The 21,897-nt window shown below is 34.9% G+C and overlaps 2 protein-coding genes across 3 annotated transcripts; both read left to right on the forward strand.

The window, feature by feature from the left end:
- Window positions 1-9,422: 9,422 nt before the first annotated feature.
- On the forward strand, window positions 9,423-17,364 carry LOC148650590 (ganglioside GM2 activator-like). The gene is made up of 4 exons (XM_088604582.1): window positions 9,423-9,748; window positions 10,031-10,183; window positions 14,107-14,289; window positions 15,899-17,364. Exons 1-4 carry the CDS (start codon window positions 9,641-9,643, stop codon window positions 16,052-16,054), a joined length of 600 nt encoding a protein of 199 aa, XP_088460708.1. The 5' UTR covers window positions 9,423-9,640; the 3' UTR covers window positions 16,055-17,364.
- Window positions 17,365-19,007: 1,643 nt separating this feature from the next.
- On the forward strand, window positions 19,008-21,662 carry LOC148650591 (ganglioside GM2 activator-like). Of its 2 annotated transcripts, none has more exons than XM_088604589.1 (4): window positions 19,008-19,162; window positions 19,765-19,920; window positions 20,635-20,814; window positions 21,139-21,662. In XM_088604589.1, the coding sequence occupies exons 1-4, from the start codon at window positions 19,091-19,093 to the stop codon at window positions 21,292-21,294; spliced, it is 564 nt and encodes a 187-aa protein (XP_088460715.1). In that variant the 5' UTR covers window positions 19,008-19,090; the 3' UTR covers window positions 21,295-21,662. The 2 variants fall into 2 exon arrangements, with proteins under 2 accessions (XP_088460715.1, XP_088460714.1); XM_088604588.1 differs by having other exon boundaries at window positions 19,040-19,183.
- Window positions 21,663-21,897: the final 235 nt, after the last annotated feature.

Below are 21,897 nucleotides of genomic sequence, written 5' to 3' on the forward strand. Positions count from 1 at the left end.
CTTGAGAAAGTATTATCAGCTATGAAGAAGCTACGATGGTTAAGTGAGATTGTATAATCACATCTGGAAGCATGTACCTGTAACAGTTCACTGCAATCCCTGAATGTGCACTGTCAGTGGAACATTACTGATTTAGACAATTCAATCCAATTTATTGCAATGAGGACAGCATGGTGGCACAGTCATTAGCACTGGGGCCCTGGGTTCAATTGCTGGGGTGCTATCTGCATGGAGTTTGTATGTTCTCCCCATGTTTTCGTGGGTTTCCTTTGGATGCATTAGCTTCCTCCCACAGACCAAAGGCATACTGGTAGGTTAACTGGCTTCTAGTAAATAGGCCCTGGTGTGAGTCTATGCCTGTTTGTGTCTGTGTGTTCCATGTGATGGACTGGCATCCTGTCCAAGGTTTTATCCTGCCTTGTGCCCACTGCTTGCCGGGTTAGGCCCTTGCTTCACCACAGTCCAATACCATGTTTTTTTTTTTAAGGTCCTAATTATACTTATGTTTATCTGTCTATATTGGCTCATGATACTTTAAGTAAGGTATCTGTTATAAAATAAAATGAATACTGTATTACCTTAGGGTTAAAATTAATGGTATTGTTAAGGCTGAGGAGTTTAAACTTTTGTTAGAAATATTATTGTTGGGGAAAACTACTTTTAAGAAGTATTACATTTTAAATTTAATACTACAAGTTACTTGTGTAATGATTTACTTCTTAAAATTAAGAAGAGGTTGGAAAAACTAATTTAAAACATCATCAATTACAGTAATCTATGTATAGTAACAAAAAATATTTGTTAACTCCCTAAGTTAGTCTCTATTCTTACATATGTATGTATTTATTACATAAATACATATCTTCATGAAAATCATAGTAAAATATTACGATTTTATTAAATGTAAAGGCCTTATTAAATTTATAATACAAAAACAAAAGATATATTTTGGACTGTTAAACAAAATCATCCAAAAGTAAATATCCGCGTGTAAATATGTACAGTATATGAATCCTTCGATTTGGAAACTGCTGGCACCTCCTTCAGCAGTGATGCATTCAATTAGATATTTCTTGTATTTTTGCCCATTCTTCCTTATAAAACTATTAAAGGTTTGTGACACTTGTGGGTTTCCTTGCATGAACAGCTAGCGTCAGATCCTGCCATAACATTTCAATGGATATCGAATTATTACACTAGTTCTATTATCGGTTCCATAGTCCTTTAAGGTACAGAGTTTTAAAAATGGATAAAATACAAATATTTTGTAAAAATGAAACGGTAGAGCACACAGAAAACTCTTTAGTAACTTCTAACAATTTTATAACAGTTCAACCTCTGCTTCAGATAATTACATGCAGCATTTTATATCTTCAAATGTCTATAATCTGAGCCATCCATTTACTAACTCCTAATATCGGAGGGATTTAACTCAAAGCTCCACAGTTACAATGACCTTTTTAAATTAATAAAATTCATTTTAACTGAGCTTTTCCATCTCACTCAGATGAGCAGTGAAATTAAAAACACCCTGCTAAAGTTTGCGACAAACCTGTCTCTTTCCCATAATTTTCCTTTACATTTTAAAATGTAAAGTTTCCTTGCTGCATCCGTCTTTAATGTATAGTACTAGTCATTTGGCTAGTCAAACCCAAGCCATTATATAGCATACTCAATAAGGCAAGACAGTTTTTGTGAATGGAGAAAACAGCTGTTATATTATCTGCACTTGCCCACCCAGGAACAAATCTGATACTTTCAGCAACATCTGCATCATTGTCATCGCGTGGTCGTCTATGAACCTTTTTGCACTATTGAACAAGTTGAAGGAAAATACATTCTAAAACACTATGAGCTGCAATTATCTTTCTAGTGTGTAACATTAAATTAAACAAAGTAAAACAATTAAAAACAATTTGCCCCCATTTTATTCATTTCATCATAGACACAATGCTGTTTTCAGAATATTAGAAAGGCAGTAAGGGAGTAAGTCAGTGCAGGCTTGTCAGTCCATCTCACTCATTCAGTTGTTAGAAGTTCATTGTTTCAAGGATCTCATTCAGTAGTTTCTTTAAAGATTGTTTTGTGTCTTCTATAAGTGTATCTCAAAAGTTCCCAAATATCATGTAAGCAGGGATAATATGCTGGACTTCATCCTTGTAGTTTTGCAAAGACCCCCTAGCAGAATTGTTTACCACAGTATGGAAAAGCAAATAAAATTAATTTGTTCTTTCACCATAGTTAGTAAAATTTCAAGAGTTATCCAGAGGTAACAAATTGCTTTGATTTATGACACTGGGGGCCTGTTGAGAAGGGGTCTTCTTTCAAGACTCTAAAATGATCACACTGCCCATATTGGATCTTACAAGTCAGTCCACACTTTCAAATCCTGTCTGAAAACTCCCTTTTATACTCTAGCTTTTAATTCAGTTTACTTATTTGTGAACACTCTCTTTTGATTTTTTTGTTCTTGTGCAACCTTTTAAGATAACATACAAGAAATATGTTACACAGTATATTATAAATGTTATTATCAGTGCTACAACTTTCAGATTCCATGCACTGAGAATACTCACTTGCAGCAAAGAGCACTATAAAGTATGTGTGCAGATATCACTTTAACAAAATAATGGATGTCTCTATGTTTGAAGTAAAATTTTAGATTAAAAGATAAACAGCGCCAGTTTGCCAAAAAGAACATCCAGAGTCTCTAAAGCTGACATATGTCTCCAGATGTTATCTCAACATCTTCAAATTTGTAGTACTATCAGTGTATGCATGCAATCAACAGTGATGCATAATACCAGCACTGCATGCTTGAACATGAAGGTACTTTATTGAATAATTTCATTATCAAAGAGGAATACCTTGTTCAGTACAGTACTCTATATTGTACAGGAGATACAAAATTTGTGCAAAACAAACTTTTAGTCATTTTCAAGTCAGAAATGCAGAAATGTTATTTTTTTAAGTAATTATAGTGCTGAATTAAAATATATATATATAACTCCTTTACACTTCTTACCTTTTTATTTTCTTCAGATGCTCCAAACCAGTAAAACAAAATTACTATTTCAAAGATCTGATCAGCTATTACTTGAATAATTGAATGTCCTATTTAACTTTTTTTTCTGTTGAAACATAGCTTGCGGGCAAAATTTGAAAAGCATTTTTACAAACCTGTAAAGCTGTCCTCTAACTCCTGTTACAACAGATGCAAACTGGTGAGGTTACAGAATTAGTTGTGCAAACTTGGATGACTGGCGGTGTACATTAAAGTGAGAGAAAAAAAACAGAAACCAAGACTGAATAATAGTAGTTTAAAGGGCATAGTTCAACTTTATCTTAACTGCATTCTGTTGTTTCATCATAAAATGTCTTAACCTAATACAAGGCAACAAAAATATTTTACTTTAATATTTCCATCTTGTATTTTATTAACTACTGGCTTTCTTGTAAATGCCCCATAACTTAATTACAGAAAAACTATATTTCATATACTGTATTCACCAGCTGCATTTTCTGATGCTGATTCACAATGTTTCTAGTGTCTTAGTTTCTATGAACTTTTTTTCTACATTAGTAATACTAATTAAATTTCTGGCAAAACAGACTAATTGTTCGCTTTACCACACCTCTGCACTTCGCTCATTATAATCAGCCCCACATGAATCCTTATAATGTGCGGTTAATCCACTCTGCAAAGCTACACTCTTCAGCTACACTTACATTAACAGCTGTATATCCTCTGTTCTGATAATTGCTGGTAGAATTCTATACATATGGGACAAAGGCACCCTTGACAAATTTAAGATAGTAGTTGGTAACCGTGAAGAAGTCATGATATGTCAGAGCATTTATCTTTCCATACTTCATGATCAGGATAAGTCTGGACCAATATCCCCATTTTACTTTTCTCCAATTTACAAAGGCCAATGCTAATTGATTGAGTTAAGAGCAATATGCTACAATTTTCACTTAGCTCCCTAGAAAGAAAAATGGTAATGTGAGCATTTGGAAGTGAGGCTTTATCTTAAAATTAATGAATTCCTTGATCTAATATAAAACATTAAAGACAAGAATAAGAGACAAATCTCACAGAGACAATGAAAAAAATAGGACTTAATGTAAAAATGAAACAGAACTTAAACATAAAAAGAAATAAATATTTTCAAAAAACATGCCGAAGACTTGAGTTGAAGAAATGTGAAGCGATTGTGGGATTGAAGATACTGTAAGTCTAAATATCCTATTGCAAATGATTACATTATTATCAATATTTTTAGTTTGTAAGAAGGAGAAAAAGAAAGGCTATTCATCAATTAAACAAACAATTATCTGAGAAAACACTACTTTAAGCCAGATTTGACCTAATGTAAAAAAAGTTCAATTAACTGCTACCGCATTAAACCAAATATCTTAATTAACTATATGTTCTTGGAAATGGTTCAGTTTAATCAAATGAATATTGTTTGCACATTGTATTCCTTTCTTCTTCTGCCATGAACAGGCTGGGTTCAGTGTGGTTATGCCTGTGCACTGTTACACCTTTTTATGGTTGGACCCTAGTTCACCGCAATAGTTTCATGGGTAAACAAACAGAGCTACATTCCTTGTAATCACACTGCCTTCAAGGCATCCTGGTGTTTCACTAGTTAAAACAGAAATGTTCTTGGTCAGAACATTGTGAAGGACACAGTATTTTAGCACACCGATCTCTTTATGTGGCTCACAAATACCATTATTCAACCAATGTTCTTTTAATTTGGCACCCTCCCAGGCACTGTTAGGTAACATACAAAAACTGGTGGTGTCCCACAGCTCATCAAAATACCACCCCTATTCTGACGTCTACTTGCGATGAACCCCAACACCACAATGTGCAATTGCTTTGATGTTTACTACAGCCCACAACTATGCAGGAGTGCCCTTGTTTCAGAAACTCATTGGCAATCCTGCATTGGTATTTTTGAGAAAAATCCAAAAACTAAACTGTCTGAAGCATCACCAAAGAAACACACATTACAAATGGTTCAGCTTGACACAGTGGTTTCTTGTTTCTATTGTTTTTTTTCCTTTATTTCTAGTACTGTGCTAATTCTCTAAGTGAGTAAAAGGTGTTTTGAATTTATATTTAAAGAGCAAATGACAGCCCACTACAGCACAATAAATCACAAATAAAGGCAGCATGTTTCTCTAATTGTATTTAATATTTGAATATTATTTAATATTCTTCTGTATTGTACTGAACTCCCTCTTTAGTTTCTCAACAGAGCTTCCTTTCTCCAAGATAGCTAGGCCGATTACAGAAACAGCAAGTTTAATCTTGTCAAATCTTTGCTTAATCTTTTTGCCAACAGGCAAATTCTGCTCTTTTTTTTCCTGAAAGAGGAATATAATAGCCAGTGGACCTCACAAAAGTAAAGTGTTGAGAATCTAAAATGACACATCAAATCCTTCTTCCCTTTTAAAGAGTCAATGCATAAGTAGGTAAAATGTGAAATTGTACTACTGTAGAAGTATACCCCTTTAAATGTAAAATAACTATCCATTCCCAAGCACAAAAATGAACTGCTCTGCTGTGATCCCGGAAACCTTGAAGTGTGGAGGTGGTATCACCAGTATTTCAAGTTTGCTTCTGCATTACCTTCTCAAAGCTGTGTGATTAACCTCACACTAAAAACAGCTTAGTCCATCTGACACTTATTCGTATCAAGCCAAAATTCCTTGAAAACTACTTACTTCCATTCATAAACTTAATCTTTCTGTGGGGGATAAACCAAACCTTTATAAGGAAACATTACCCCAATCCAAACCTTTCACATGTACTGTACTTTTAGGGACTTGTGCTAAATGCTCAGGTCTATACTCCTTTCCTCACCTTCCATATAAACTGACATGCCTGATACAACCGAGCTATAAATGTTCAAGAAGACAAACTACATGTTGCTAACTTTCTGATGCCTGGGTATATAATGTTGCATCACAGATCTTTAAAGTATTAAGGGAAGTAATAATTTAAATTTAAATACCAGTCATTAATTAGAAATACTTTGCAATTTCATGTAAAGTGAAGTTCACACTGTAGTTTTTGACATTTTCCATTGATCGATTGTTTGCAGATTTATTTTCCTCAGCAGGACATGTGTTAGCACAATGCAACACTGCCTAAATTATTCTCTCAAATCAGATGCATTCATAATAAGGAAATCATCTGCAATAGGATTTTTACACTTATCCCCAATCCCACACTCATTTCACATTCCTGCAACTCAAGTCTTTTGCAAGACTAAGTGTCTCAGACTCCTTTCACACTTGTTGCCTCTACTCTGCCTCAGGGCCACCTTCACTCCAGTGTGAATGGTCCCAGAGTCTTCGGCTTCTCTACCTTGCTGGGCTCTTAACCAGCTAATTGGACGAATTGTTAGCTTAACTGGACCAATTTAAACAAATGTAATTGACAACACCTGCCAGATTGTGTCACTTGAAGAGCAAGGTTATGCTCCACTGCTTTACGTGAACTGAGAGCACGGTACTCCCCCTGGATGAGATGCTAGTTAACTGCAGGTTGGAGTACCTGGGGATTTGGACAAACTCGGCAAAGTACACTGCTCAATGATCTCTTTTCACGTAAAGGACATATACTCATATCTTCCCGACTATAGGTCCAGAGCCTTAAATCATCTCTGCAAATTTACTAATGCCAGAAACCATGCCCATTTCAAGAATCAGATTGCTATTGACAGACCAAACAAAACTACATTTTATGATACATCATGACAGTTCACTAAAAGACAATCAAGAAACAACTGCGCATTTCCTATTAAATCCCCATTTAAAAAGGTTTAGTAGAACAAGAAATAACTGCTATCCGTAAAAGTGGCAAACATCAGAATGGACACAGTCATTTTCTTCTTCAATTGCTGTTGCAAGCATCAGGAATTCTTGCCAAGATATTGGTAAGGCAGTGAAGGACACTTCTAGTTTTCGATTTCAGACTGCCTTAGTGAAGCATTTAACCTCATGCACAACCGATGTACTCCCATCATAAAAAAGTTATTTTATTTTCTTCAAGACAAAGTATTTTCTGAAGAATTCTTTGCTGTGGTTGGGGTGATCAATAATTGCAGAGACAAGCCACTATCTAGGGAGAAAAAGCTGAAGAAACTGTACTTAATGAATACAATATCACACTGAATTAACGCATAACAGAATATGTTATACGTAGGGTATGAAATAATAAAAACCATGTCAAGAATATAAACAGCATATATAAAAATATATCAGCAGCCAAAGCTAGTTTGCAAATGCATGTCACAATGCTAGGAATAATAATTGTCCATTATCTCTTGGCACACCTCAGGGATAAGAGATGGCTTAAGTGAGTCACATTCGTCTCGTGGGTCCAACTGTATTATTCAAAATGTACTTTGCAGTCACATGCAGACTATAATGAGCTAATTGTTGAGCTAATAGCACACAGAGTACACTGAAAATATAAGAGAAATAACATTTGTGACCACCTGGAGATAATGCCAGTTCTTTAGAGAGAGAGAAAAGGCAGTTAGGCAACTTTATATAGACACTTAAAGCTGACAATAAATGACACCACCCAATTAAAAAAAACGTCTCATTAGTGGTTACTGTAAATTATTTTCACTGCTACCTATCATCAACTGCCGCCAACAGACAGGAATCTCATTTAAAATGAAGAATAGGTTCAGTTTTTCTTGGGTAATTAGTAGCCAGGATTTATTTTTCTTGCCAACAAAAATATCAATAGAATAAATAAACACAAACGAGAAACAGCGCCAGTTTAATTTTGTTCCCTATGACTAACAAGATAGACGGGTCTTAATAAACTCATATTAGTGCTGTTGAAATGGAACTTCAATAATTAATCTTTTATGAACATTTATGTTTAGGCGCCTTTCAATCAAACTTTAACGTGGACAATGAACATTGGCAGAGGTGAGATAAGATCACTTTATTGGCCATATACAATTTCTTGCATTAGGAATTTGTCTTTTCCCATACCCCAACTTGTTCTCCATGAGACACACAGACAGAGAGAGAAGCTGGGGGTCAGAGCGCAGGGTCAGCCATTTATACAGCACTTGGGGTTAAGGGCCTTGCTCAGGGGCCCAACAGAGTAGGATTCCTCTGCCGACTGCAGGATACGAACTGGCAACCTTCCGGCCACAGGCACAGATCCTTAGCCACAGAGTTAAATACATAACGAAGAGGTAGACAATTATTTCAGAAAATGAAAGCGTCCAGTTACGCACAACTTCTCGTTATTGTAAAAGTTAATTAAAAATGTGTATATTTTTAACTTTATTTATTGTTTTTGGCTGCTACAAATGAACTCACTGATAATTTGTCTTAAAGTATTTGACTCAACAAAGTGCGAGACCTGTCAATACCTGCCAAAATAATTATTTTGTAGACGAGAACACTAGTTTAAGGACATGCAAACCGCGGTAAACCATTTTGACTCCATCGATTTATAGTTTTTTGAAACAAGAAAGAAGGATTAAGAAAATTGCATATTATACTTAATATACAGTAGTAACAAAACCAGAAAGAGAAACGAAACATTTTGTATAGAACAGTAACAATACTGTAAATAAAACTATTTTTTAACTGTACTTCTTGTATTTGTTGGTAAATATGTTTTTCCAGATGATCTTTAGCAGCGTGACACCTAGTGGTACATTAAAGAATGGGTACAATTATGGGAAGGGCGTGTATTTAAGACAGGCAAGCATGCTGAAATGTACTTAGTAGAAAAGTTAACATTTTAAATAGTCCTATAGCAATAAAATACAGTTCCTTAGCAATGGCGAAAATAAATTAATTCTAATCCTCCCGTGTGATTGTCTAAAGGAATATGTCGTACTGAAGAGTTCACGCTAAATGTCAACTAAAGCTCTCACATAAAGTTACTATTAAAATATAACCTTTTTCATTGTTAAAATGACGCAATATATAAAAAGACTTTTTAGCCTAATAGTTTTAACATCCATTTTTTTCTACCCTTACCAAAAGTAGAAGGTCCTGACAAAGCTACCATCAGTAAACTGAATTTAGTTAACATTCTGCATTTAATTCACATAATACATTTAATTCACATAATTAAGAACAACATTTTGAGCAGTTTTATAACCAAGAAAAAAGAAACCGTGGGTAGTTTCCAAAATAAACAATTTCTGATGAAGAAGCAAAATGATGCATGTAATATAATATTTTGCATTAAAAAGGCATTAAAATGCCTTTTTTCTACTCACATTACAGTACGTTATTTGTCTGCAGTACAGTATACAGTATATCGATACAGTGCGAATTAAATGCCGATTTTTTTTTTCACGACACGAAAGAAAGTCCTGTTCAGTCCTCCTTCCTTTAGAGGTCTCTGTAATGTTAAATCGTGTGGAAAAAAAAACTGAAATAAATCAGGAAGAAATGCAATCGACATTTCAGTGAAGCCAACAAAACAGTTTTCTCTCTGGATATTGTGCAGCAACCTTTGGCTTCGAAACAGTAGAGAATATCCAGTCTCTGTATTTGTTTGATTTAGCCAGATCAAACCTTGAATTTATGCCTGAAAACGTTTCCTGAATTATTTTCCGCCTTTACAATGCACACCAGTCCTTCCTCCTCTTTATTGTTGTGCGTGTTGTGCATTTGTCTTCAGCAGGGAAAATGCGAATACATTTTAAAAAGAAGCTCTTTTAAATCTACCAAGGTGAGTGCGATATGAAACACGGCACCGACACTCGCAACACTTGCAACTGACAAAACCCGCATTGCTACAGTAAATGTGTTTCAAGACAAGCGTGTGACCAACAGTTGTAAGCATAATAGATTCATTTGTTTTTATTTACAGGTTGTATTCGCGTTCCTTTGTTACCTTCGGCGTGGTGCATATTGCTAGATATAAAGTCTTTTCGCCTCTCTCTTCAGGTGATGCGGAGACGGGTCACATAAGAAAGTTCCGGAGAAGACACTAACTGTCCAAATGTTGCAGGTCATCGGTTTCTCCTGGGAGAACTGCGGCCAAGCCAAAGACCCGGCGGTGATGAAGAGTCTGGCGTTGTCGCCGGATCCCATTTCTATTCCTGGGGACCTGAAAGCCAGCGCGGCGGGTTCGACAGCAGTAGCGCTTACCTCTCCGCTGGCCGTGAGTACGGGGGCTGGGGTCTGGGGAAGAGAGAGAGCAAGCATGCTTTCAGAGTATGTGTTACCCATCCAGCATCAAAAACTGAATGAAAAGCATTAATCAGTATCTACCCAAGAATATTAACGTGTCAAATACACTACACCACTAACTGGTGTTAGCAGTGCGCCATATACCATTGCGTCTCCTGTATATATTTATTTAATTTAAAGAATTTAAATACTCTTGTCGATACAATGACTTTCGTTTCTTTTCAGCCAGAGCAAAAACAAAAGGCTTTCACTTATATATGATGTTTCCAAAATGCTTTTCGGACTCCTCTCGTGTTAGTGCAGGTGTCGATGTTACTGGTTGCAAGGTAACGTTTACGTGTATAGTGTGCTGCAAAGTCTCAGTTATTTTATTAGACGGGAATCTCCATAAGGTGAAGGTTAAATTTAAAAGACTATTATATCTAATCTATAAATCACGTAGCTTTAATGCCTGCTCTTTTACAAAGTACTGTTCTTTAGGAGGGATAAATGAGGTAATGTTTGTTTTTACACATTGAGTAAACAACACTGGAAAATAGCCATACATTTTGAATGTGACTATTCACTCTCACACGTAACGCCACTGTGTGTCTTTTTATATATAAGGAACATTAACCTTGGGTTGAGATTGAAGGGACTTTTTAATATCCTCTGAAACTCAAAAACTCTGGAGTGTAATAAGATATTAATGAAACCAAATTATGCTGGGTTAAAGACCTGAACCAGGATTGCCAATCTCACATGCTAGCTGAAAGTGTCTCAGTTCTACTTTTATTTCTTTAAGTCGTAGTGTGCACATTACAAACTAAATCCATTCATGTCAGGATGTTACCTGCATTCTTGCTTTTAAGAATAAATGAATGCTTATAGGGATCTCTCTAAAACGAATTCTGATATCCTATAATTTCATGGTTTCTTCTGTTGTATAAAAGTTAACAGTCAAGAACGTTGGTCATGAATCTTTTATTGCTAGAGCTATAAAATCATAGGCTTTATGTTGTTGGCAGTATACAGTACCCTCTTAGACGATCCATTATATGTTTTATGTAGCCTACTTTACACCTTATAACAAAATTCAAAATCCAGCTTTCGACTACATTGTTTTTACTATTCAAACCTCAAAACCCTGTTATAAGTTAAAATCAGAAACTGTATGGTCATACTGTATGTTATATGAGCAATCTACAGTATTTAGACTTTAATGGCTTCTGATGTAACCCAAGGAAGTCAGGTGATACATTCCGTTTAGGATATCAAGGAACAAAACTGTCAACTAGAAAAATTGCAAACATGCTGCTACAAGGAAGTAAAACTTTTTTTGACTTTTAAAAAGTTCAGTGTTCCATGAACAGTTTAGTTTCATTCTGTATACACTAACACACCACTGGGAAATTCCAGTGGTGAAATTATGGTTTTGTTTGCAGTGCTTGAAGCCCAGAACAGTAAAATAAAAGGTTAGCATGCAATGCATATGAATATAAAAAGGGTGCTAAGAGCTCGATCTCATCCAGCCAAAATACCCACTATGTTTTTTTGAAAGAAGCCAGTGTATCTCCTACAGAACTATGGCTGAGTAGCCTTTCTCAAAACACCCACAATGCTTTGTGTAAAAACAAAATGCTTCGTTTTCTTCGTTTAAAATGCTCTTCCCAGTACTTTACATTTCTGCTCTCTGGATTGTGTTTGAATATTGATTCTGAAAAAAATCCATTGGGTTGACTTTATGACAGTGACTTTTGACGATTTTTTTATAACTGTAAAATAGGTCAAAACATTCTAGAGAAGAAAATATTAGGGGTTTTCTTGTATGTTTTAACTTTTGTCATAACAGTAGACTTCTTACAAGTACTGTGTTGCAATAATTCCCCAGTAGTTGCATTGACACAAGTATATAAATGTGTACGTGTGTAAAATAGCAGTGATAATCCATGACCTGTTCTTTCTAAACCTAGCTCTAAGGAATTGTTTTAATTATTAAGTTGTTAGTGTGTAAAGAACCCACTCCAACAATCATATCCTTAATACTTTAGAACATATGGATTTGTAAAGTCAGATTTGCATTGCCAGATACATAATAAAATTAACAATAATCAATAGAAACAATAATCTAGTAATTGATCCCAGTGACCCTTGTTTTAGGAGCAGGAAATTCTGTATATACAGTTTTGTCTGCTTGTACAGGGTGGAGACTCAAAGAATGTTGACAAATAGTCAAACTTTCATTTTAGTAGATGTAAAACCTATGTGCAAAACATTTTCTTTTTTAGTTTGTTCATTGCATCTTTGTTTTTATGTCAGAAATGCTTTCTGATGAAAGTCTTAGAAGTACCATGGATTATTCTGTTATTCTCTGTGTGATTAAGGTAAAGGTGAAATGTTCCTGACGTTGGCATGCAGTAGGTGTTATACAGCTCTTAGCATGTTGTTGTTGAACAGAAACTGGTAAGTCACAAGTTTCATAAGGTCTCATAGTCACTCTTGATGAGCTGTCAAGCCATTGTCAAGTGACATACTGAAGAATGTTAGTTTCCCTTTCAAGAAAATCGACTGTGGTGATAGCATGTGTAAAAATGCACTTAATCTTCGATTTCCGCTTGGTTAAAAACAAATTAAGACATAATAAGGTGTAATTGAATTAGACTGATTTATTAACTCACCTGTCTGAGGTGTGCTTAAATGACGATATTTATACTTGAGAGCAGATTAGGTGGGTTAGGGGTTGACATCCTCCCAAATTAAGTATGTATTAGAGTAAGAGTTTGAATTTTTAATTCACAGAAGGAAACCGGTAAAAAACACTGCTGTTTTGTGGAAGATTTAAAGTTGCTTGAGTGGGTTTTTTTAAAGAGGCCTAATCTAATCTTATGTTTATATGTTTCTAATTGGTCATGATGTAGTATTTGAGATCACAATTTTATGTTCTGGGAATTTTGAAACAAATTTCTTTTTAATGCATTCCCTTTCCTCATTATTTGCAAAGTATTATTGTATTATTTGAGAAAGTGTTCACGGTAGCTTACAAAAAAACACATTTTCCTAAGTACAGATATTTGTGTCTCTGTCACAGCTTGAATGGAAACAGCACTTAAGGTTTTCTTACGTAAGGTAATGGGCTACTTGAGTTCACATCATGTTCTTATCAGCAGTCACATGAATAAATGTGGAAAATGCAAAAAAGCAAAGAGTTCCAACTGAGAATCACGTGCTCCCCTCCTGTTAAGGGTTATATCAGTAAAATGTGTTGCATTTATATTGTTAGTTTATACCACAAAGTTAAACTTTTTTCTCCTGCTCAGATATAAAACAGAGTCACACTTTTAGGAAGACACTAAAACACCTTCTTAAAACTGTTTCAAAATCTGACATTTAAAAATAATAAGTGTGCTAATGTTGTCGCGTTTGGAATTTGTAGCTTATAGCTAAGGGGCTTTGGATTTGTAGGAGAAAGTGGGTAATGATACAGTACAAGGCCATAATGAATGGCTACAGTTGCTCTGGCAGGAACTCTTGAATGTCACCTAACTTTTTCTCCAATTCAGGATTGTATTCTGCCGCGTGCAAAATTAGTGAAAGACTCAGCGTAAGACTAAGGGACTTTGAGTTCATTTTTGTTGATCTACAAACATAACTCAAAACTCATTGTGCTCTCTTAATATTTACGTTGCCATTGTGGTGTCATTCCTGTTTTTGTCTTTTATGTCTTCTTATTTGTGTGCCATTGATGCACAGAGTCTTGGAATACACTATTTGCTGTATAAAATAACATCATTATCAATGTGTGCGCAAGTGGAGTTGTGTCATACCCAAGTCTTATGGAAAACTGTTCTAACAGAAGCTGAAAATGGATTGGTTGTGTTACATCAGTGTTCATGATTTTTTTTTTTTTCCCCTCAGGTCAATCTGACTGTGGAGAAAGAAGTATATGGGGTTTGGGTGAAGGTACCCTGTGTGGAAGAGATTGGGAGCTGTGATTACACTGATGTCTGTCAACTTTTGGACAAGGCGATTCCCCCAGGCCAGGCCTGTCCAGAGCCCCTGCACACCTATGGCATTCCCTGCCACTGCCCTTTCAAGGCTGTGAGTTCATCACATTGGTCATAAAAGAAGCACGAGCTCTTATAGAGATATTTTTTGAGCCCAGGGCTGTATCAAAACTACATACAGTGGGGTCCCAACGTTCATGAGGGCTTGGTGTAGCCATCTGTCCTGAACAGCCTAAGTCGCATCGCATAATGTAATAAAGTCTATAGTTTGAATGGTTAAAAGGCAAAAGTAACTCTCCCTTCCATGATAATTAAAGTGCTAGTGCACAGGGTTTAAGTTAATGTAAATAACATTGATCAACTAAAAGAAACAACGGCAAGCACAAGCTTATAGTAATCAATTAAAATAAACAACAGGAACCCCTCTTCTGCATCCAGCCAGCACTTTCTCAGCCTGAATCCGTGATTAGCACCCACTATAATAAAATGGGCAAAAACATGGTAGTCGTCTCCAGCCTGTGATTCCCCACACTGCTGACCCAGAGCCTGGAGCGTTCGTTACAATATGAAAACAATCCACAATCCTATTTTTTTTGCGCCTCTAATATGAAAGTTGCAGTTAAGCTATGGCTCGGTTTCCAGCTCTGCCCAAATTTAAATTGGTGAATGTTAAATTTGCAGACGCTGAGAACCTACTGTATATGTAATTTGCTAGTCTTTTTCTGAAATTTTTATAAACTTGTTCTTAAAAAGGCTTTTAAAAATCATATTTTAAAGGAAAATGCAACTTTAAAAATTTGGAAGAGCACAGTTGCACCACAAACTGTCAGCAGTCTTTGTCAACCACAAAATCATGTCACAAGAAATCTTTTGCAACTTATCTACAAATGCGACTTCTCTAAGGATTCCCAGAATATTATTGAATAAAGGCTGATCTTTATGACGGAAGCCTTAAATGTTTTGTGTCAAAAGTAAATATTACTAAGCAGAATTTTGTAATAATATTGTTTTTGTTAAACTTATCTACATGTAAATGTTTAACTGTGTTGTCTCTCATATTATTAATTGTTTTGAGTTTAAGTTTTTAAGATACTTAAAGGTGGCCCAATAGGTTTTTCTACTGACACTGCTTAATCACCTGTATATCTATACTTGCTATGTGTAGTTGGTATCTATACTATATCATATTAAGCCTTGGAAGACTCACTTTCCCAATTCATTTATAGTCTCAGAAAGAAAGATTGTATATGTATATTAAGTAGAGTATATATTGGTGAATTTTATGTTCACATTTTCATTTAGACTTTAGTGAAATTTTCAAATCAAGGAAATATAAGAATAGGATTTTTCAAGTAAGAAATTGTAGAAATGTTATTCTCTTAGAGGTGGCCTGGTCAGCAGGACCGGTCAATGGATTCAATTTATTCAAAGTCAATCAAGCATTTAAAATGATCTGTCATATTTCTAATTCTGAAATTTCAGACTCCTTAAGGTTATTGTCACGAATTTACTTGGTTGATGCTTTTATGCAAGGCATCTCATATCTGTATTCAAATAATCTTTGAAATCTGAGGGAAGCATCTGGTTTAGCACTGTACTATTCTGCCTTCCGGTTACAGGTCCGGAACCCTACCTGTTACACCATAATTGTGCAAATCTGACCTGCATTTCTGAATTTTTCTTTTTTTTTTTTTCCCCAAAAGGGAGACTATACATTGCCAGAGACTGACTTTTACTTGCCCAATGTGGACCTTCCCTACTGGCTGACAAATGGAAATTACAGAGTTGAAGGCGTCCTGGGAAACAGTGGGCTGGAACTTGGCTGTCTGAAAGTGACGTTTTCTGTACACTCCAACTAATGCTCAACGTGCTTTCACAGATTGCCTCGATCTGCAATATTAATGGAGCTGCATGCTTTCTTTAATCTTTACAATTGCAGACAGAAGCTAACACATGTTGCATTGACCAAGCTAAGTATTGCAGGCCAGTAAGAATAACTGAAATAACAGTTCAGTAATGCTTGTGGTCTTTGAGGGCTGAAGTCGTCCTTCAAAGTCTTAAGAAAGAAAGGGCGGCTCAGCAGAGAAATTTGGTTCTGCTGCAGCTGTAATGAAATATTTTGCATCTTTGACAGGTCTGATTGCCAAGATTGTTAACATATGAAACTACAGATGGTGGCTGACAAATTTTCTTAAATGAAAGTTTGAGCTTGATTCTTCTTTCAATACACTCGTTTCCCTTTAAATGCTTAACTGATCATTTTTAAACGTTCAGGTGAAATTTGATTTTAATATTCTGCTTGGTTTACATTTTCAAAGGTTGAAGTATGATAGATAAAAAAAATCTAAACATTAACGGTACGTTCTGTAAATATTTCTGCAGTAGGCTGAGGAAGTGTTTGAGAAATTATATAGCATTTGGAAAGCAGATCATTTTAAATTGTAATGCTTTATCTTTACATTTATACTAATTCCATAAACACATATATGTGTATCATTTTTTGCAGTTTGTTTTGGTTGAAACCTTTAGCTTTTGTTTGTTGCCAAATGTGGCCTTCACTGGACAGACATGCATTTAAAATGGAGCTCAAATACTTGAAGGCTGTTTCGGAAATAATCTGAATAATATATTTATAGGATTAATTTAAAACGCAGATCACAGTTGTGGGGGACTGTTGTTTTAAATGCAGCATTAATAGAGTATTTGTATACAGTATATAACCAATACCTTCCTGAGATGTAACGAAATTCCCAAGTAATATAAAGTAGTAGTAGTAGAAGTTAAAAATACTAACTTAATATGAAAACAAGAATGCTATTCAGAAGAATTTTAAGATTAGGATTAAGGCTGCAACTGTATTTATAACTGTTTATTGTAAAACTGTAACTTTAAAAACATATTTTTATTGATTTATTTTGAGCGTGTGGTTTCATTGCTATTAAATTAAATAGTTTTTTAATTACAAAATAAGATCAGGACCATAATAATGTAACACTGAATCAGAGTTTGTTTTGAAATTTTATCTTAATGTGCACTTTATCAGAATTTATTCTGTGTGAGATAAGTCACTTGTACTATTTTTTTCTGACTTGTTATCTGAATGTTTGCCTTTGATACATAAACAGTTGGCTGATACTAAAATCTCAATGCAATAAAATGTTTCTGTTTAATGCTTCGTGTTGTACTGACTGGCGTCTTATTTCTGGCTGTCATATGTAATCAAGAGTTTGGCTTGGTCTATTTTCACTTAGAAGAAGATTTAGTCTTTGAGTAAAGTTGGGAATTATTGCTTTAACACTGCTTTGAATTCCATTGGGTTGTATGTATATACAATAAAATACATGCTCTTGGGTACCAATGTTTCCAAAATTAATAGCATTCAAAACAGCCACAGGAAGTGTGTGCAAATCTTAACCCTTCTTCAAGCTTCAAGTTTTAAAGCTTTGAAAATGCCTCAATTACACATTAGCACAACCATTTAGTTGGGTCTGTTGTTGGGGACTAACTTGAGACATTTGAATACTGAAAAAATAATAAAATAGTTGATTTAGTGAATGTACTATGGATGGAAAATATATCAAAATGGATTCCGTCATAAAAATAAATTTACTCTGAGAAACTGAATTTGTGATTGTAGCTGTAAGACTTTCCCTCTCCGTTTTTTTATATGCAAAATTTAAAGTTTGATGTATCTGATCATATAGTTGTTCTTGATTTAATTTTGCCAATGTTATAATTCTTATTCTGCTATTGTCATTTAACTCCCAATTGATGCCCAATGTCTGTGGATATTTTATCTTACCAACTCAAATCATTTTTCATGATAAAAACTATTTTGAATCCGGTTTATAGCATTAATAATATACAGTAGTGTGGCCTACACCTATACTATATTAACTTGGTGTAGCTTTTCAGTTTAAAGCTCCTCTTTTTTTCTTTTGTAAAAAAAAACATTTAGTCAAAGTCTTCATTAAGAGTGACTCGCATTCAAGACAATGAAAATATGTGAGGTGGCAGGAGCATAAACTCCAGATATAAGTATTCAACCTCATAGAATAGCTTAAACAATACAACGTAAGGTGCAGATATCAGAACAATTCTGAGATTTATCACAGGCTTTACAGTGAAACAGTCAATATGAGTAAGGTCCAGAAATTATAGCAAGATCTTGGGGTCAAGCTCAAAGTGGACACAGGTTGTACTGAACTGAAATTTCCATACCATTGTGATATTAGGATATATTCACAAGATTGGTAATGTTACTATTATGCTGTATGATAACTGTAGATTTGTTAGGATGTATTAGTGTTTTGATTAAATTGGAGAAATTCTAATCATAGCTGAGTAATGCCACTACAATAAATGTAGTCAGTGAAGTCTTTTTGAAGTAAAACAGAGTAAATGTCCTTATGCTCAGTTGTGTTGCTGCTTCATGCTTTCTTGGGAATCATTAATCTACAGTCATGGTTCTACTTATCCTGACTTAAATTTCACCATAATTTCACTCGCTCACCTCGTGAGCCCCCTGAGGAATGGATAAGATAAAGCATGTTAACAGATCTACTTCTCAAGATTTTGTTTTACTTTGCTTAAGAGGGTGAGAACTGTACTGGGGAAGGTTTTGTGAACGGAACGATGTGTCTCTGGTTTAAAAAAAAACACCTCAACAAAAAAGGTGATCATGTTATCAATGGCAAATAAGAAAATGATAAAAAAAAATCATTCTAGAGAAAATGGGAACCGAGAATAATTAAGTGCTTTGTGTGAACCAATGCGTGACAATAAAAGAATAAAATTGTACGTATACTTGAGATACCCAAGGGTAAACAAGAATCAAGGTATATAAGGAGGTTTGTTGGAGTTCTTAGTATGTTCCCACCAGCATAAGACTGAAAATGACTTCCCTGCGATTCACTGCTGTCCTGAGCATCTTCTGCTGCTTTCTCGCTTTTGGAAACACAGCTCAGGTAGGCCCGAGAATGCTACCAGTAAGTGCTTTACCTGGGAATCAGATGGTGTATATACTGTAAGTGTAACTACATACCATTTCACCAAACTTGAATGAAGTAAAATAAGGAGGTTTTTTTTGTAATTAACTATAACTTTCTGTGTGTCTTTCAATAAAAAAGTAATACCCTGTGAGTGAATAACATTTTTGTTCAGGTTAATTTAGTAAACCTGATTACAGTTTTTGCTCTTTTTTAAAGTTTTATTTTTTTTTTAAGTTTAGGGTTAATTCTCAGTGTCCTGTTTTCTCATTAGAGTGGTACACTGATTATATTATGGTCTGGGCTCTGTTGGAATAAAGTCTCCAATGTAAAGCACTTATTCCAAACTTTTATCTACTAGACAAAAAGAATAAGGAAATTACTTTATGTCTGCTTTTTTATTTCTGTTTTCATGTGTTTCTTTTTACTTGTGCACACCCCATCTCGTATATCTTTTCTTTTCTAAATATTGAATGATTCAAACCTAACCTTGGCTTAGGTTTAAACAGTATTTATTAGTTATTGTGCTGTGAAATTGTATTAAAAATTAATTATTCATTTGTTTTCCCACTGTATTTCAGATTGACAAGTCAAATTCATCAAACTGGGCACATTGTGGACCCAAGAATGACCTTGTCATCAAAAATCTTAACTTCCCAAATACCATTTACGTACCTGGATCCGTCACAGTCTCTCTGTTGGGTGAACTGAAGGTGCCAATAGAAGCTCCTCTCCGAGTAAGAAAAAAACTACTTTGCTTTGACTTTGCATTTATCACCGTATAGCAATCATTTATTCGATATAAAGTGGTTACATTCTGGATCCAGTTGTCTATTAACTGTTTAAAGTAATTCAAATAAAAACATGCTTTTTAAATATATTTGCAAGGTTTACCTAAATACTGAATGATTTGAAGGATCACTTACGCTTCTCCAGAGAAAGGCTATTGTGCTTTTTGTGTCTTTCCCCAAAAGGGGGCAGCACTTGAGATATTTCTTGTGCAAAAAAACAGCTTCTACAAGAAAGAAGATAATTAAATAACTTAAACGTGCTGTACTACTCGATTTCCAGCCCTATTAATCTAAGTATTTATTAAACCTTCATAAGTTTTTCACTAGGTACTTCATGGATATGGATATGCATATGTATGCTATATGGACTGCCTAAATTCAACACACATCTTATCCATGACTAATGAGGATATTGGTCTGTATTGTTTGCAAGGGACAACAAAACTGAACAATAGCCCTTGCAAACAGGCAGTGCCCCAGTCTCAGAATTTTAATGCCAGGAGAAAGTTTCCTGAAAGGTGTATTTCCATATATTTTCATAAAAGATTGAAGACCAAGCCAAGGCAATTTGAAGTGATGAATGTAAGTTTTAGCATTTTTACAAAAGCCCCTTGTTGAGCAGGTTAAAATGATTTATATTTCTTGTTCCGTTCTTTCTAGATTGAGGTTCAAGTGAAGAAAAAGGCCGTCTGGTTTTGGATGAAAGTGCCTTGTTTGTTTAAGTATGGCAGTTGTACCTACCGTAACATTTGTGAGAAACTGAATAAGATCTTTCCAGGAAATTCTTGCCCATCCCGAATTGTGTCATATGGAGGGTCCTGTCGCTGCCCCATCAAACCAGTAAGCATAATCGCAATCTCCTGCTGTTTACTTACCTAGAAAGATATACCGTATAAAAACTATTTTCAGTGAAATTGTAAATGTATAACAATGCATTTTTTCCAACTGCTTCAAAAAGTTGAACACGTTTGTCTTTAAAATTGTTGAAGATTTCTTTTTAATGTCGGAAAGAAAAAATTATTTCAGTTTGAGGCAACAAGAGAATCTGGGTGTTCATTTAGTAAAAAGAAAAAAAAGAAAAAGTCCAGCCTGATTATATAAGGGATGCAAGGAGCACAAATATAGCAAATGAAGGAATTACATGTATTGGTTTTTTTTTTCCAGGGTGTGCTGAATGTTCCTCCAACTACCTTTCACATCCCAAAAGTGAGACTTCCTAGCTTTCTAGCTGGTGGCACTTACAAAGTCCAAATCAAAGCTATTAGTGGGAAGAAGGAGATTGTCTGTTTTCAGACTACAGTTTCAATGAAATTAAAATAGTCATGTGGGGGGGGGGTTTGATAATAACATGGAAAACCGTCTGTCTGCATGAATAAATCTATGAGCTAATCAATGAAGCATCATACTGTTTAAATGACACAATGTATAAAAAAATTAAAATGTATGAATAAAAGCAATGTCATTGGCAAGCAACATCAACTGAGGTAGTTTATTAAATGAAAAAAAACCTTTGAGACATTGACTATACATCAAAAACTCTAACTCGGGATTCATATGTGTTGTCATTCTACTGAAACCAAAACTGTGGTCCTGTTGCCTCTGAGAATGTTAAATGTCAAAACAAGTGGCTTTAAACTCTGCATATTATACTGACTGGCAGAATAAAGACAAATGCTTGAGCAAGACAATGTGTTATTAGATTCTTTTACATATTTTCATTATCTCTCGGCAAGAGGATTTAATCATTAAAAAGTTCCTGAAAATACAGTATTCAAAAATCAATGCGTGCATTTTAATTCAGGTTTTCGAAAGGATCCAGGCAAATTGTGGGAGCAAACTAATGTGTTAAACATTATCAGAAAGCTACTTAATCCCAGCAAGAGGCACAAAAACTGTAGACAGGTCTACAAATACACAGGCATA

Source organism: Lepisosteus platostomus, chromosome 13 (genome assembly GCF_059453375.1).
Source record: "Lepisosteus platostomus isolate fLepPlt1 chromosome 13, fLepPlt1.hap1, whole genome shotgun sequence".
NCBI classification, from domain to species: domain Eukaryota; kingdom Metazoa; phylum Chordata; class Actinopteri; order Semionotiformes; family Lepisosteidae; genus Lepisosteus; species Lepisosteus platostomus.

Excerpts from the sequence above, each read along its gene's own strand:
- LOC148650590 (XM_088604582.1), top strand. The coding sequence starts at position 9,641 with ATGCACACCAGTCCTTCCTCCTCTTTATTGTTGTGCGTGTTGTGCATT. Across the intron at positions 10,184-14,106 it reads CGCTTACCTCTCCGCTGGCC|GTCAATCTGACTGTGGAGAA; the intron begins GTGAGTACGGGG and ends TTTTCCCCTCAG. Across the intron at positions 14,290-15,898 it reads GCCACTGCCCTTTCAAGGCT|GGAGACTATACATTGCCAGA; the intron begins GTGAGTTCATCA and ends TTTCCCCAAAAG.
- LOC148650591 (XM_088604588.1), top strand. The coding sequence starts at position 19,091 with ATGACTTCCCTGCGATTCACTGCTGTCCTGAGCATCTTCTGCTGCTTT. Across the intron at positions 19,184-19,764 it reads TAGGCCCGAGAATGCTACCA|ATTGACAAGTCAAATTCATC; the intron begins GTAAGTGCTTTA and ends ACTGTATTTCAG. Across the intron at positions 20,815-21,138 it reads GTCGCTGCCCCATCAAACCA|GGTGTGCTGAATGTTCCTCC; the intron begins GTAAGCATAATC and ends TTTTTTTTCCAG.